The sequence below is a fragment of the Anastrepha obliqua genome, chromosome 1 (genome assembly GCF_027943255.1).
Source record: "Anastrepha obliqua isolate idAnaObli1 chromosome 1, idAnaObli1_1.0, whole genome shotgun sequence".
Taxonomy (NCBI): domain Eukaryota; kingdom Metazoa; phylum Arthropoda; class Insecta; order Diptera; family Tephritidae; genus Anastrepha; species Anastrepha obliqua.
Window position 1 is genome coordinate 102,676,824 of NC_072892.1, and position 15,482 is coordinate 102,692,305.

Here is a 15,482-nt window from a genome sequence, read left to right on the forward strand (position 1 = left end):
AAAGCATATAAAACGTTTTATCAAACGCTATGAAAAAAGTATAACAATGATGAAAATTCTGTAAACTTTATCGAAAATTGTAAATATTTTAATCAGAATTTTTAGACAAATTTTAGGTATATAGTTTTATAGCTCATCCAATTTTAGTTTAACAAAATGCAAGTTGTAAGTGGCTACAAAATACCCCTGATTTTTGACGCTTTTTTTTTTGCTGCCGGGGCTAGTAATTTCCTTCGTAATAAAATAAAAATCGAAAGTACTTTATTGAAAGAAAATGCGTGGCACTGCCAATAGAAAGTTTATGCAGGAATTATCAAGAGGAAGAAATGATTATTCATCTCCTAAGCAACTACCCTGCATTGTGGAAACGCAACTCTCGGAATCTGGAGTCACCTTGAAGAATGGATGGCAGATGTCGACTTAAAATTCTTAAAGAGACTCATCGGAGACGCCAATTATGTAGTTTACAAAGGGGACAAAAGTATTTAACTATCATAATAACCCTTTAATTTTAGCTAAGGTGTACCGTTGCCTTCAACATTAATCAATTTAGCCTGCATAGCTATAGCGCTAAAGTTTATTTCTAAAACATTGTAATATAATTTTTGTCTCACATTTTAGGGATCTTTTCTGATTTAGAGTAATCATGTTTGGTAGGCTCGATAGTTTCATCCATTATGACTGCTCAATGCTGTGCACTTCCATCAGGCTTACCTTTGTAACAGGTTTTCCTATTAACACTCAAACTACTTTTTGTTAAACCACTTGGAATTAAGTTGAATTGAATTTTAGTTGGCCGCAAATTTATTTTCGCCAAGCACTCACGCAATATATTTCATTGCACTTATGGACAACAGATAGGATTTAGAGGATGCAAAGAGAGGTCGGGTGGGGATTCCTTGCTCTGCAAACTTCCAACAATGTTTTATGAATCGTAGCTGTTTTTCGAGTGAAAGATAATGCAGCTCGTTCAATCTCAATACACCCGCAACAAAAATATTCGATCTACGGACGAAGGCCAAAGAGCGACAGAGAAAATATTCTGTAATATGCTCATTTCCCAAACCAGATCATCGAAGATCCATGGACTGCGCCCCGTTAGCTCAGTGCTCGTAGCTTTTCAGGAAATACCTTGTTATTTTGGTGGTGTCAGTACTACACTAACGATTCTCCGAAGATTTATTACCTATATATATATATATATTTGGCGCTTTTATTCTTCATAAGTATTTGGCCGAGCTCCTCCTTCTACTTGTGGCGTGCATCTTGAACGCTACAGTCTTAAGTCGACTCCGAACGGCAAATATTTCTTTATGGGGAGCTTTTTCATGGCAGAAAGTTTCTAAGGTCTTTAGAGCAGCTTACCTCTCACTACATTCCCTGATTTTAATTCTTCATCAACTAAAGCACTTACTCGCTGAGATAATATTAAGGAGGTCCGTTTGGCAAAGATTCCTTAGCTTCGTTATGTACAGGTACAGCTATAACAAATCTTGACTGCACAAATTTGAACCGCTTCGACTACAGCCCTTGATGTCTGTAAGCTCACAAATACGTTTTAATCTTTTAAGATATTTTTTTAATTTTTTAGTGAAGATGATAAGAAACTTTTTATTTTAACAATGATGATACTTCTTACTCGAAATATTGCCTGGCACATATTATAATTTAAACACTATCATTTTAGAATATTCGAAATAATTTCAATGCTAAATTTTTTTCGTGCATATTTTATAAAAATATAGTTTTTTAAATAGTACAATAAAAAATAAAATCACAAAAATTTAAGAAGCAAATTTATCAAAATTCTCCACTTTTTTATTTTTATTTTTTTTATTTTTAGTAAACTTTTGACTAGTTCTAGTCTAGTTTTGTAGTCCATTAAATTTTACCTAGTATAACAAAGTTTCAAGCCGCTATAAATCGCGTTGTTTTCTCGGATTTTTTTTTTGCTTCTCTTGCATAAGATGGCGGGCATTTTATTCTATATAAGAGGCTTCCAAACAGAAGTTAGTAAGAACCTGGCTTACGAAAAATCAATCAAAATCATTAAAGCTATATAATTAAAAGATTCATTAGCCGGTTGAGAATTGCAGATATGTATATGGGTAGCCGCCGTAGCCGAATGGGTTGGTGCGTGACTACCATTCGTAATTCACCAAATTCACCAATTTGACCAAAATTAAGAAAAATATTTTTCCAATAGCGGTCGCCCCTCGGCAGGCAATGGCAAACCTCCGAGTGTATTTCTGCCATGAAAAAACTCCTCATACAAATATCTGCCGTTCGGAGTCGGCTTATAACTGTAGGACCCTCCATTTGGAACAAAGACAAGACGCGCGCCACAATTAGGAGGAGGAGCTCAGCCAAGCACCCAAAAAGGGTGTACGCGCCAATTGTATATATATATATTAGACCGGGTCGATTTGTGGGGAGGCAAAAAAATCGCCCATTGCTCTGTGAAAATCATATTCTAGGGATCAAAATAAGAAACTTTGCCGAAGGAACCATACCTCTAAAACGAATTCTGATGTCCCCCAATTTCGATCGAACTTTTTAGTTTCTTTTCTCATGTTAAGGCCAAAAATGGTGATATTTTGAAATGATTGCATGGGGAACCCCCCAGGGGAGTTCCAGGGGGTGTGCCACTGGCATGGGTGGATCGGCCGTCCAAAGTTAGTGGGGGTCGGTCATACATTTGTACTCGATTGGAGCCCTCTAAATGGGTCAAAGTGGGATTTTTCGTTCGACCCAAATTGGGGGACATTAGAATTCGTTTTAGAGGTAGAGGTATATTTCCTTCGGCAAGGTTTCTTATTTTGATCCCTAGAATACGATTTTCACAGAGCAATGAGCGATTTTTAAATCGACCCGCCCTAATATATAATATATGTCTATATATGGGATGACAAATGTAGTAATAAGCGTATAAGAAACCCGTGTAAATATCCTTACTCTGATATTCAAAAATTGAGCTGCGCATATATCTGTTGTACCTGAATTTTTAAATCCTCACTTCATTCGTTTTCTTGCCCAACCATTCCCATATACCATCCAATATCTTTCTATTTAAGGCTCAAGCTTTCCATAATCTGCCGACTTCTACGCACATATTTTCAACGATACAGATTTGGCGACATACATTTTCGTAGGGAATACCACTATAGTTCGAAAAAATACTACTTTTGCAACCACACTTTCCCACGTTCCCATATTTGTGGCCTTCCTCTGTTTGATGCCACTCCACCTAAACGCTCCAATCACATCCTTGTCGCGTCTCGTACTCGGTGGCAACCATTTCGGCCGATTGACACTAAAAGCGGCGGCATATCAAACCAAAAGTGCGCAATGCCACCAAATAAAGCAACAAATTTTAACTAAGTTACTTCGCAATCGCATGAACCCATAAATTTGTCACGTCCTGACGTGCGACAAATGATGCGCTAAATTCAACAGAAAAGGTGAATAGAAAAGAACAAAAAAAGAAATTGTAAGGTAAATAAGAATGGCGCTGCCAGGTCCATCAAGCGTCGATAAAGCCAAAATCAAGCTATTGTTGGCAACGCATTCGACGTACACGCCGCAAATTCAACTGACCTGGATGGGCCAAGCCGCAGTAGTTTGTTGTTGATTACTTTCTTTGTGTGGCATTCGAAAATTTATTGCCTGCTAATGTAGAATCGGAATTGTACAGCGAAAAAAGTGTAAATAGAAAGCGAAAGAACGAGACGGGATCATGCATTGAATTTCTATCGTACTACACAGTGAGTGAAAAATGAGGATTGCGATCAGCAGGCGCACCGTAGTGGCTAGAAACTGCACAAGCAGAAGCAGGAGCTGAACATGGAGGCAGAACCCGTGGGCACGTTTTTAATTAAGTAATACGCCCGAGAACCTACAACGATGCGCCATAGCCACAGCTACAATTCAACTCACTGCTGCTGCCGTTGCCCAGCGCTGACGCTGGCGATTGGACAAGAACCGAGGTGCACGCCTGCGCCTTGATGATCTGTTTGAATTGCTTTTTTATTTGGTGTCTAATCCCGCTTACAAATTGCAGCAGTGCAATTTATACGCTACGGCGGCGGCATTTGCTATCTGCTGCTATCTCAGTCGCGACGTTCTAATTTATTTCCTCTCGATTTCTGTTGCATTGACATTATTATAAATTGACTGTTGTGCCGGAGGCCGGCAGTGGGCCAGATTTGAGTGCAAGACTTTGTGTGGGAAAAGGCGGCGCGTTCGGCCGGGCCAAATTGGCAGTGTGAATCGCGAACTAAGCGTGGATGGAAGAACTTGGTGTGTATGTATGTGTATGTGTTTAGGTATGAAAGTGGCTAGATTGTGATGGCAAATAAATTAGCGTTGAAAAATGAAAATGAAGGGAATTCTAATTGAGTAGATTGCGGTAGCTGAGGCGGCCGAGCGCTGCAGCCAGGCGCAACAGGATTTCAATTAGAATGGGTGTAAAAGTATATTCCCGCAAATACGTGTAGTAAAATTTTACATCAGCTATCAAATAGCTTGCATGACTTGAAAAACGTAATTAAATTTAAAATTTATTACTTTATTATTTGCATATGAAAAATATTAATAAACATTTCTTAAATTCACTTCTCTCTCCTGCAGCACGAAATCAACGAAGTGTTCGAGGAGCGTCGCGCTCGGCAGCGCGCAGAACAAGCGCAACAGGCTGATAATGACAATGGCACAGCTGTGCACAATGCAGCCAACCCTAATGATGCAACTATTAATAATTGCGACAGCAGCATCAACAATACGAAAGGCAACAGCGATAACAGATTATCCCAGTGCGATGTAGTTGACGCGCCAGCGCCCAGTAAGATGACGGAAATTACAAGTCAGCATGCAACAAGTGCTGAGAATGGCAACAGTCTTTCAGTGGTGTCATCAGCAACAGACAACATCACGCCTCGTTGCCGTACCACCACAGAACTCAAAGCTTTACCACCACCACCTCTCAGTCCCACAATGATTGGCTTAGAGAATAGGCAACACGAAGATAGCTGCAGCACTGATGGCCGCAGTGAAGATGCCTCAACTAGCAGCGCGCATACCAACACCACCAGCACCACAACTCAAGAGGATGTAAATATTTGGGCAAATAAATTTCTACGTGATTTGGATAACTTAATGTCATTGACACGTCCACTTTCGCTAAGCGCCTGTTCGTCGCCAACATCGAAGACATCACCACAATTACTGTCCGCTGCCGCGACGGCCGCCATACAGAGTCGTTATGGTCGTTGTACAGCTGAGCGTGCGGAACATTGTATGGCCAATGGACTGGTTGTGTTGCGCCCAGAGAAACATGTAAGTACAAACCTGAACTTTTTATTTAAATGCTGTTTCTTAGAAAATTATTTTTGGAATTATAAACATGTGCAAGGTATACACATACACACATATAATCTTCACAATCGATCGTAGAAATAGTTATTTTTAATGCATTTACGTTCGAAACATGCACAATTCTCGACAGCTGTTAATCAGCTCAATGGAAGCAATGGGTAATGAGGGGCAATATGTCACTGCAAAGGGTCACATTTCTAGACTCTCGTTTGATTCCTTGATCTCTGTTGCGGAGCATACGGCTAAACACTCGGTTCGACAGAAAATATTTAATTTTTCAGCATAGTCTCCAATTATCAAATGAAGATTTCCTCGAGTCTTTCAAAATAACCACTTATTGCATCGGAAATCTCTTTATTCGACCCGAAACTCTTACCTCCGAGCCATTTCTGCACGTTTCATCCCAAAAACCTGGTGTCATAACAATGCTGGCCGGGCTTCAATTCCCAATGCGTATTTTATTGTTTCGACTATTCTTCGCTCTAGAGAGGCTGTGAAACTACAAAAAAACAAAACACTTGTCCGGATAGTGAGTGAATATTGCCAATTATTATTTTATGGTTGTGAAAACTGGGTTTCTTTTAAATTGTGGAAATAGTGAAATTTTGTAATAAAAAGGACTCAAAAATGGTGTAAAAAATTTGCTAATTTAGCTAAATCAGCTAAATAATAAACAATTTCGAACTTTTGCTGTTCAATAAAAAAAATTCACTCTCCTGATATTCAATATGGCGTACTAAGTGCCCTTTACTAAATTTTTCAAAATCCTTTTTGATTTCGAGATGTCTCAATAGGTGTCTGGCCGAGCTCCTCCTTCTATTTGTGGGGTGTGTTTCGATGTTTTTCTTTCGCGGCCGCGGTAGCCGAATATTTGCTGCATTACTACCATCTGAAGGTACCCAAGTTCGAATCTCCGGTTGTGAAACATGAAATGATGGAAACAGTTTTTTCTAATAGGCAATTCCTCCTCGTCGGAAGGCAATGGCAAACCTCCAAGCTTAGTTCTACTATGAAAAAGGTCCTCATAAAATAAGCTGTATAATGTTCGGAGTCGGCTTAAAACTGAAGGTACCTCAAAACCTGGAAAACCCCATATGGTATATCTTGAATTTTTATCTCAGATTATGTTTGTTTCCTTCTACCAAAGTTACGACTAATTTCTGTAATTGTTTATCGTTTGCTATTCGAGGCGGTGTAGTACTATAGGCTACTCGAGGGGAGTGACAACTTAAAAACGTTCGCCGCGTATTGAAGAGTGATCTGTAGGAAGTACGGTCAATCGCCTAATAAAAGCAAAATATGTGTCGGACATTAACGCGGCACTTAACCTACGATTTATCAGATTATACCCGCTGCTCTATGAACAGATTACCTGAGAGCCATAAAGGCTCTTTGATTGCCTTCCTTAAAACTAATATTTCCGGGTAGAGTTTCTAAGTTAGACAACTTAGTTAGTTAGTGACAAAAGGTTGCGCTGGACTTACTAAAACAGATTTTGTTGTTGTTGTTGCAGCGGTCGTTCTGATCTGATTTTAGTTTAGGTTACGTTAAGGTAGGTTTAGTAAGGTTACGTTCACTGTGATGTCATTCAGAGAAAAAACAGAGGGAAGGAACCAAATGCGGTAAAATAAAGATAAATAATAATAAAGATCTCGCGACTTTGCACATTTGCGCACTAACCCAATTGCTCACTGAGTTGAGGCGAGGTCGATCTTTCCAGGAGTATACCACAGATTCTCAAGGGAATCGCAATCCTCTCATTTTGCAGTGAAACCATTTTCTGGGTCCTCAGTCTACCCAGCTCATCAGTTTCCCAGCAGTTTCCCGCTAAGTTACGCTGATCGAGAGTCCAAATGAGAGGGAGAGAGGGATCGAGAGAGAAATCCGGTATTCCCCGACTAATTTCGAACGCACAAACAACAAGGCCAGGGTCCTTATTAATTTATTAGTTTTTAGTTTGCTCACTAGTACCAATGGACGTATGGGACAACTAGCAATTAAATCCATTGTACTGCACTCGGATTCCCTTTTAATTTTCCTTAAATCTACCCGACCTTCGAAGAAATCTGAGTAGATCTTGTGGTGCCAAGAAGGTCGTTTCTTAACACATTAGTGCCAAAGACCTCAAACCTCGTTCGAGCGAAGACGGGGCAGATGCGCAGGAAGTGGTCCGCCATCTCATTCTCCTCTTCACAAGCTGGGCAGAGTGCAGTGTCTGAGATGCCTACCTTTTTTTCCATGTAATTCGCCCACAGAAAGTGGCCCGTCATCAGTCCAACCAGCTGTCTGCAGTTCCTTCTGCTTAATGACATGAGGATTTGCGACAGTCGGTCGGACATGACAGGTAACATCAGTTTAGTCCATCTGCAGCCTCTCTCAGCCTACCCAGCTCGCTTGTGGGAGGTTGTAACCCATTTGCTAAGCGTGGCTTTGATGGAAGGGGGTGGCAGAACGGGCTCCGGGACAAAGAAGTTGGCCTCAGAGCCCAACCTAGCTAAGGAGTCAGAGGTCTCGTTACCCACAACCCATGTTAGCTTCAGGCTATTATGTCTACCGACATAGTTCAGCCTGGATTTACAGGACTCGACTACCCCTGATGAGGTTGGGGGGCTGTCTAAGCCTGCACACACATACAGATCTGCCTCTCCATCTGTGCTATTCTATTTACTCACCCAAATAAATAGCCATAACAGAACTAGCAATTCTGACACATTTTAATATTTCAAACATGAAGAGGTATTAAATGTGTTATTTATTATTCAATATTATTTTATAACTATTAATAAGATCCCCATTGAATTGCATACATATTTGGCTCATTAGCTGTCACTTATCTGTAATGTACTAACAAAAAAGGTTAATATATATATACATATGTAAATAAATGACCATCGTAGCGCACTCAGATTCTATGAGAAAAAAATCAACAATAGCGGTTGAGTTGTGTTCGCCTGCCATTTCGATGCTTATTTGCGATATTTACGAGCAAATATTTTTTCAGCCGATCCGCGTTGAGCGCAGGTGAGTGCCACAAGCGCTAGCGGTTTTTCTGCTTAACGTCTTGTAAACATATGTTTGTGCACACGTTCGACAGCGTGTAAGGAGACGAGACATATCGACGTGTTGCTTCGACTGTCAGTCGTCGAATGGCCAGCCGTCGAACCGTCTCGCAGTTAGGGGCTACTTTATGCCTCCAATGAGCATTTTGCATGCGACCCAACATCAATGGCATCTTGGCTGTTGTCGTGCTGATTGTTGAGCAGAAGGTACACCAGGTACGAGTACAGCAGCAAAGCAGTACGGTAGCCCGTTATGCCTCGGCGAGTAAGTCAAGCAGCACAACCTTAAGTTAACCTACAGCGCACTTAAGCGACATCACCGTGATACGAATTAAAAATTTATGGTAATTTCGCGATCAGTTTCATAAATTCAAGCACCTTTTAGGTAGCGGCAAGTACGTAGGTAGGTGGCGGGCAAGCGGGAATGAGCGAACATTGAAATCAGCGACATAAAACAATTGACAAAATAAAGAGCAATAAAATGACGAAAAATCGAAGCTGTTGGCGCAGAAGGCAGGCGAAATCAATGCAATGCGATACAAAACGCTGCAGTGGCACACTTTGTGCAGACATGATTCTGCTGTTGATGCTGATGCTGATGCAGCTGGTGGATAGCACCAATTCCATCGCGCACGCGTCGCTTGTTGCAGCTTTCCGTCTGCTGCTTCTGTGGTGATTTTTGTCACAAACAGCATTAATAATGAACGTTGACGATTACATGGGAGTGCGCACTCATACATTCACACACCTATACTCAGCAGTAGCGGCAATGGCATACAGCTCTATGGCAGCGACCAAAGCGGCAGCAGCATGTCTTGCAACACGGTGTCGCACAGCACTTTGGGACACGAGCAGTGGTGGTGACTTGTTGCGCGGCTACCATGTCCATTGTCGTATGTTTGCAACTACATCGCAACCACTGCTTGCTGCGCTTATTGCTTGTTGCTTGTCGCAAGCTCATGTTTATTATTTGCAACTTTATGTCACATTATTCTTGCTGCATAACTTTTTTATTTTTATTTCAATTTTCGATATTCAATTGCCTTGTTTATATAGCCACCTTTTTTATAAAATTTTTATTTTATTTAATATTTTTTTTTAAGTTTTTTTATTTTTTTTTATTTTAATTTTATTTTGTGATCAAGCAATTGCTGCAACAATGGGAGCAGTCTTCCTCGCCTGCAATTCAACTCATACATGTGTGCTTGTGGATACATATGTATGTGTGTGTATGTGTGATGCATTAATTTTTTGTTTTGTGCGCTGAATTATGCAAGATTAGATTTTCGTTATGTTTGCCATTTTTTGCGGGCTGATTTGTGATTTTTTGGCTGATTTTAACTTCGCAGTTGCATTTGTTTTGATCGTTCAATGGCGCAAGCTGCATGCCACGCTGTGGTCTTGCATGTGCATGTGCGCTTGCTACATATACATGCGAACATTATTTTTCCCCTATATTGGTGTCAATTTTATGGATCATGCACCAAAATTTGACTTTTTTACATTTTCCAATTTAGCGTGCCACATGTGCTACACATGCAGCAGGCGCATTCGATTGTTCGCTTCAGTAGCCAAGCAGTTCTGTGGCATATATTTGCGTTTAATATTGTTTTGATTTTTTCTGTGTACCTTGTGGGGTCAATAGGTTAGAGGTGCAATCAGTGCAAGGCTCATGAGAATTGCATTTATTGAGTAGATTGAAAGCAATAAATTTCAATACTTACATTGAAATACTTTTAGAAATTGATAAAAAAAATTAAGATGAAGGTAAATATTTCTGTGATTTGTCATTGATTTTCAATAGATACATGCTTTTTGGAGTCCGATATGATATTTTGCATTGCTCTTAAAAATAAAAATGCTCTTATTGTAAACTTCTTCCCCAACGAAAGAAAGAGTTTTAGATCTCGACGTTTAACAAACACCTGCTTTTTTAGTCCACCGTGAAAGCAAAAATCCTTCGCAAGTCATTCGAACTGGGACCCATGTGTCGGTTGGGCAGAAGAAGGGCAATCGTTGGGTTTCTGAAATAAGCAGACAATTTTAATTAAATTTCACTTAACAGCCTATTTTTAGGCATAGGAAACCGTGCCATGGAAAAGCTGCTCAGAAGAAAACATCAACATAAACTGTAGGTCCTTTCATTTGTGGGAAAAATTCAAGAAGCACTCCACAAATAGGAGGAGAAGCTTGGCCAAACAACCAACAAATGGTGCAAAAGCCAACTATATGCAATATATATTTACAAGGTGGCGCAAACGTAATCACCTTATCGGAAGGCTTATAATTTTTGCAAATGGTGTCGTATGTACGTCAAACATATTTGACAGCTGCCGTATAGACACAGACCAGTAATGGAGCGTATAGAGGTCAAAAGATTTACATCACTCAAAATGTTTTTTTTTTATTATTTAATAAAAAGAGTCCTTCGAAAACAAAATTGGATCATTATATATAAACCACGTGATCAAAAAACGGATTTTAGTCAAGGGAAGACGTAAACTTTGAAATCGTCGATACTCGTGCAAGTATGGTATATTTTTTTGACCTCTCTGCCAGTATACCAGTGTCTAAAAAAATATTCTACCTAAATCTAGAGACAGAAAGAATTGGCTGTTCTGTTTTGTTCAAATTTCTTATTTTTGTATTTCAATTTATTTTTAAATATCCTTATTTTTTTATTTCAACCTACTTTTTTTCATTTACCTCAATTTAGTTTTATTTTATTTCTTGTATTATCCTATTTCATTAATTTGAATTTATTTTGTATTTTATTTATTTAGTGTTTCTTATTTTATTTTAGCTTAACTTAATTTTTATATATACACATTTTTTATTTTAAATTTATATAGTTTTTTACATGTTTACTTATTATTTTATTTATTTATTTTATTTTAACATTTTTTTGGTAATATATTCTTAGCTCAATTTATTTATGTTAGTTACACTATTTATAACTCGAGAACGGCTGAACCGATTTGGCTGAAAATTGGTGGAGAGGTAGCTTAGAATCAGGAGACGGACATAGGATACTTTTTATCCCATTAGAACGCGTTTCCGTGTAGTCACTATAAAATGTGGTACAACAAAAACGCAAATGACAGCTAAACGTAATTTTGTCTATGGTTAAGACTGAAGAAGCACAAGGAATTGCCCGTGAAGAGCGCAGCGTTAGTATGGCTCGACTTCGTGCTTCTCAATCACAAGAGCAAAACGAGGCAGCCCGTGAAACGGCTCGGTTGGCTATGCGAAATCGTCGAGCGAATAACAGAGATCAACAAGTAGATTATTTTCGACGCACAAGAAGAGTGCTGATTGAATCGAGTGCTGAGTTGAATCGAGCAGCTTTTCGATATGATTGCAACACTGATTACCGCTTGCATCCTAGCGTTTGCATTGGGCCAATGAACGTTGTTTGCGAGTATTGTGGCGCATTGAAGTTTTCCGGAGAAACGCCCGGATTGTGCTGCCTTAGTGGAAGAGTGAAACATAAGCCCACCAAATATTTGCAACGGTACGCATTTGGTGGTAAATAAATTGCTGAACAATGTGATTTAGGCGACGATACTCAAAGGAAAATTCGAAGGTGAAGAAGTTCTCATTTCGAGGATCCCGATGATCCCAACCGATCTTCCGTTTGAGTTTAAGAGACTTCAATTTCCGATCCGTCTTGCATGCGCCATGACCATTAACAAATCACAAGGCCAATCCTTGAAAGTTTGTGGTCTGAATCTAGAAAATCAATGTTTCTCACATGGTCAATTATATGTTGCATGTTCACGGGGCGGAAACCCATCTGCGTTGTTTGTTCTTGCACCTGATAATGAAACAAAAAATGTCGTGTATCACAAGGTGCTTAACTGAAGAGTACAATCTATTAAATCTTCATTGAAATACTTGATTAATAAAAAAATTAACTTAATAAAACCAAAAATCTTCTTTTTTATTGCCTCTAGGGCGGAACAAAGTTCGCCGGGTCAGCTAGTATATATATAAATATATCCTTTTAATATCAATTATTTTAATTTTTCTTAATTTTTTGTTTTATTAATTTATGTTTTCTTCTTTTATGTTATTTTAATATTTGCTTTTTAGTTATTATTTAATTTTTTTGTTTGCTTATTTTTGAAATTTTATTTTATTTTAATTAATTTTTTTAACGGAATGTATTTAATATTATCTTAATTTATTTTAATTTTTGAATATTAAACTTTTTTATTTTATTTAAAATTTATTTATTTATTTTTAATTATTACTTTTTATTTCAATTATTTTTTTATTTTAATATTTTTTTTTTAATTTTAATTTGTTATAATTCAGTTTTATTTTAGTTTATATTATCCAGCTTTGTTTTAGTTTAATTAATTTTTATTTTATTTAGTAGTAAAGTAAATTTAGTAAAGTAGTTTTACTTTACTTTGCTTATTTTTTATTTATTATTTTATTTATTTAATTTATTTATTCTATTTGTTTTTTGTTTATTTTATTTTACATTAACCTATTTTGTTTCAATTTAAATCATTTTATTTTATTTCATTTATTTTTTATTATTATTACGAGGGGTGCCTCTTATATGTCGGGATTTGGCAACCCTGGTATTGCAATCTGGCAACTGACAGCTGAATCGCAAAGTTTGACATTTTTTGGCTTTTACGTACTCAGAACGTTTTGAAATACCAGCGCTATTTGTGTTGTTTACAGTAACTTAAAAGATTCATCTCGGTCCAAAAATGGAATGAAATCGTGAACATTTTCGTGCGATTATTTTTTACAACTTTCGACGTGGATTAACTCAGCAACATTGCATGGAGGAACTTAATTCATTTTTTGGCGATGAAGCTCCGTCAAGCACCAGTGTTTATCGATGGTATGGTGAATTCAATCGTGGTCGTAGTTCACTCCAAGACGAATTTCGTGAAGGTCGTCCAAAATCAGTTGTTGTTCCGAAAACCATTGATGCTGTGCGCGAACTGATATTACAAGATCGTCATGTGACCTATCGTGAGATTGAGACAATCTTAGGCATTAGTGGGACCAGCACACATTCAATATTGCATAAACATTTGACTGTCAAAAAGATTTGTTCGCGTTGGATCCCACACAATTTGTAAATCGCTCAAAAAAAGGCTCGTGTCGATTGGTCGAAGCAAATGCTCAAAAAATACGATCGCGGGGTTTCGAAACACGTCTATGATATCGTGACAGATGATGAATCATGGATTTACGCGTATGAGCCCGAAAGTAAACAGCAGTCGAATGTATGGGTGTTTCAAGATGAGCCAAATCCAACAAAAGTTGTTCGCGCACGAAGCACTTCCAAGCAAATGGTCGCCTGTTTTTTCGGAAAAACTGGGCATGTCGCAACCGTACCACTAGAACAACGCAGAACAGTAAATTCTGAGTGGTACACAACCATTTGTTTGCCAGTTGTCTTCCAAGAAATTAGGAAAACCAATCGCCAAAGACGGATCACTCTTCACCCACGTTTTTCGACACCTGAAGAAGCGGTTGCGGCATTCAGAATGCATGTTTTGGAGGTACCTCATTCAGAGTGGCAAACGTGCTTCGAAAGTTGGTTCAAACGCATGCAAAAGTGTATAGATCTTCATAGAAAATATTTTGAAAAACAAAATACATAGTGTTTTTCGATAATTAAAATTTGTTTTTGTTCTCTAATCCCGACATATAAAAGGTACCCTTCGTATTTAAATCTATTTTGTCTTTCACTAATTTTAATTTTATTTGATTCTATGGTTTTTTTATTTTATTTTAATTTGACCTTTTTTGCTTTTGATTTAATTGTGTTTAAACTTAATTATGATTTTCTTGTATCTTATTTTATTCTAATTTAATTTAATTTAATTTTATTTTAATTTACTCAAGTTTTTAATTCAAATTTATTGGGTTGGCAACTAAGTACTTGCGGATGTTTTTAGAAAATCAAAGACAATTTTTTCATGGAACTAGATAAATAACTTTATTCTGTAATGTATTGCCCATTTTGATCAATGACCTTTTGCCATCTTTCAGGCAGCATCATAATCCCACGGTCATAGAACTTCAGGTTTTTATTAGCAAAAAACTACGATTTGACATCATCATCATTATTGAAATGTTTACCATTCAAGGAGTTTTTTAAAGATCGAAACAAAAAGTAATCAAATGGTGAAAGGTCCGAACTTAATGGTGGATGTGACAAAACCTCCCAACGTAGCTCCAATAGTTTTTGCCGAGTGGCCAAAGATGTGTGTGGCCTTGCATTGTCATGATGGAATACAATACTTTTTCGATTTGTCAATTCGAGTCTCTTTTCTTCTTCTTGTTTAATTTCGTTAGTTGAATGTAGATATCAAAATTGTTCGGTTGGGTAGTAAGAGTTCAAAGTAGACAATTCCTTTTTAATCCAATAAGCTGATAACAAAACCTTCTTTTGATGCCGGCTTTTGATGTTGTTTGAGTTGGTTCACTTGGCCTGCTCCATGATCTTTTCCGCTTGATATTGTTGTAAACAACCCCTTTTTCATCGCTAGTTACCAGTTGTTTTAAAAATGGATCATTTTCAGTAAGTTCCTTTAGAAAATCGCAGCTGTTAATGCGTTGCGTTAAATGCGTTTCTTTCAGTTCGTGAGGAACCCATGTATCGAGTTTTTAAACATGGCCAAGTTATTTTAAGTGATTTTCAATGCGTGTATGTGATACATGAAGCTTCTCTGCATTCTCACGTGTTGTACTGTGACGATCCGAAAATCGATTATTGCTTTGATTAAGGCGTCATCAACTTCAATTGGACGACCAGAGCGTTTTTGATCTTTGAGTGAAAAATCACCAGTACAAAATTGGGCAAACCAATTTTGACACTGCCAGCACAGAACTTTTTATGAGCTTGTGATGCGGTTTACCCTTTGCGAAAATAAAAAAGGAAAATATGACGAAAATGTTCCTTTTGATTTTCCATTTTTCCACGAATGCCAAACGAAAACTACGCAACCGATGAAAAAACTTTTTTTACTGATTGACAGCTGAATTGCCAACTACCAAATAACAAAATGT

General features: G+C 37.9%; 1 protein-coding gene across 3 annotated transcripts in view; it reads left to right on the plus strand.

Moving 5' to 3' along the window:
• Window positions 1–15,482, plus strand: part of LOC129253431 (uncharacterized) — a 243,879-nt gene that overhangs the window by 130,644 nt on the left and 97,753 nt on the right. For all 3 annotated transcript variants that reach the window (XM_054891798.1, XM_054891799.1, XM_054891800.1), the window contains exon 4: window positions 4,630–5,334. In XM_054891798.1, coding sequence (XP_054747773.1) covers window positions 4,630–5,334 — 705 coding nt within the window. The remainder of the gene's footprint in view (window positions 1–4,629; window positions 5,335–15,482) is intronic.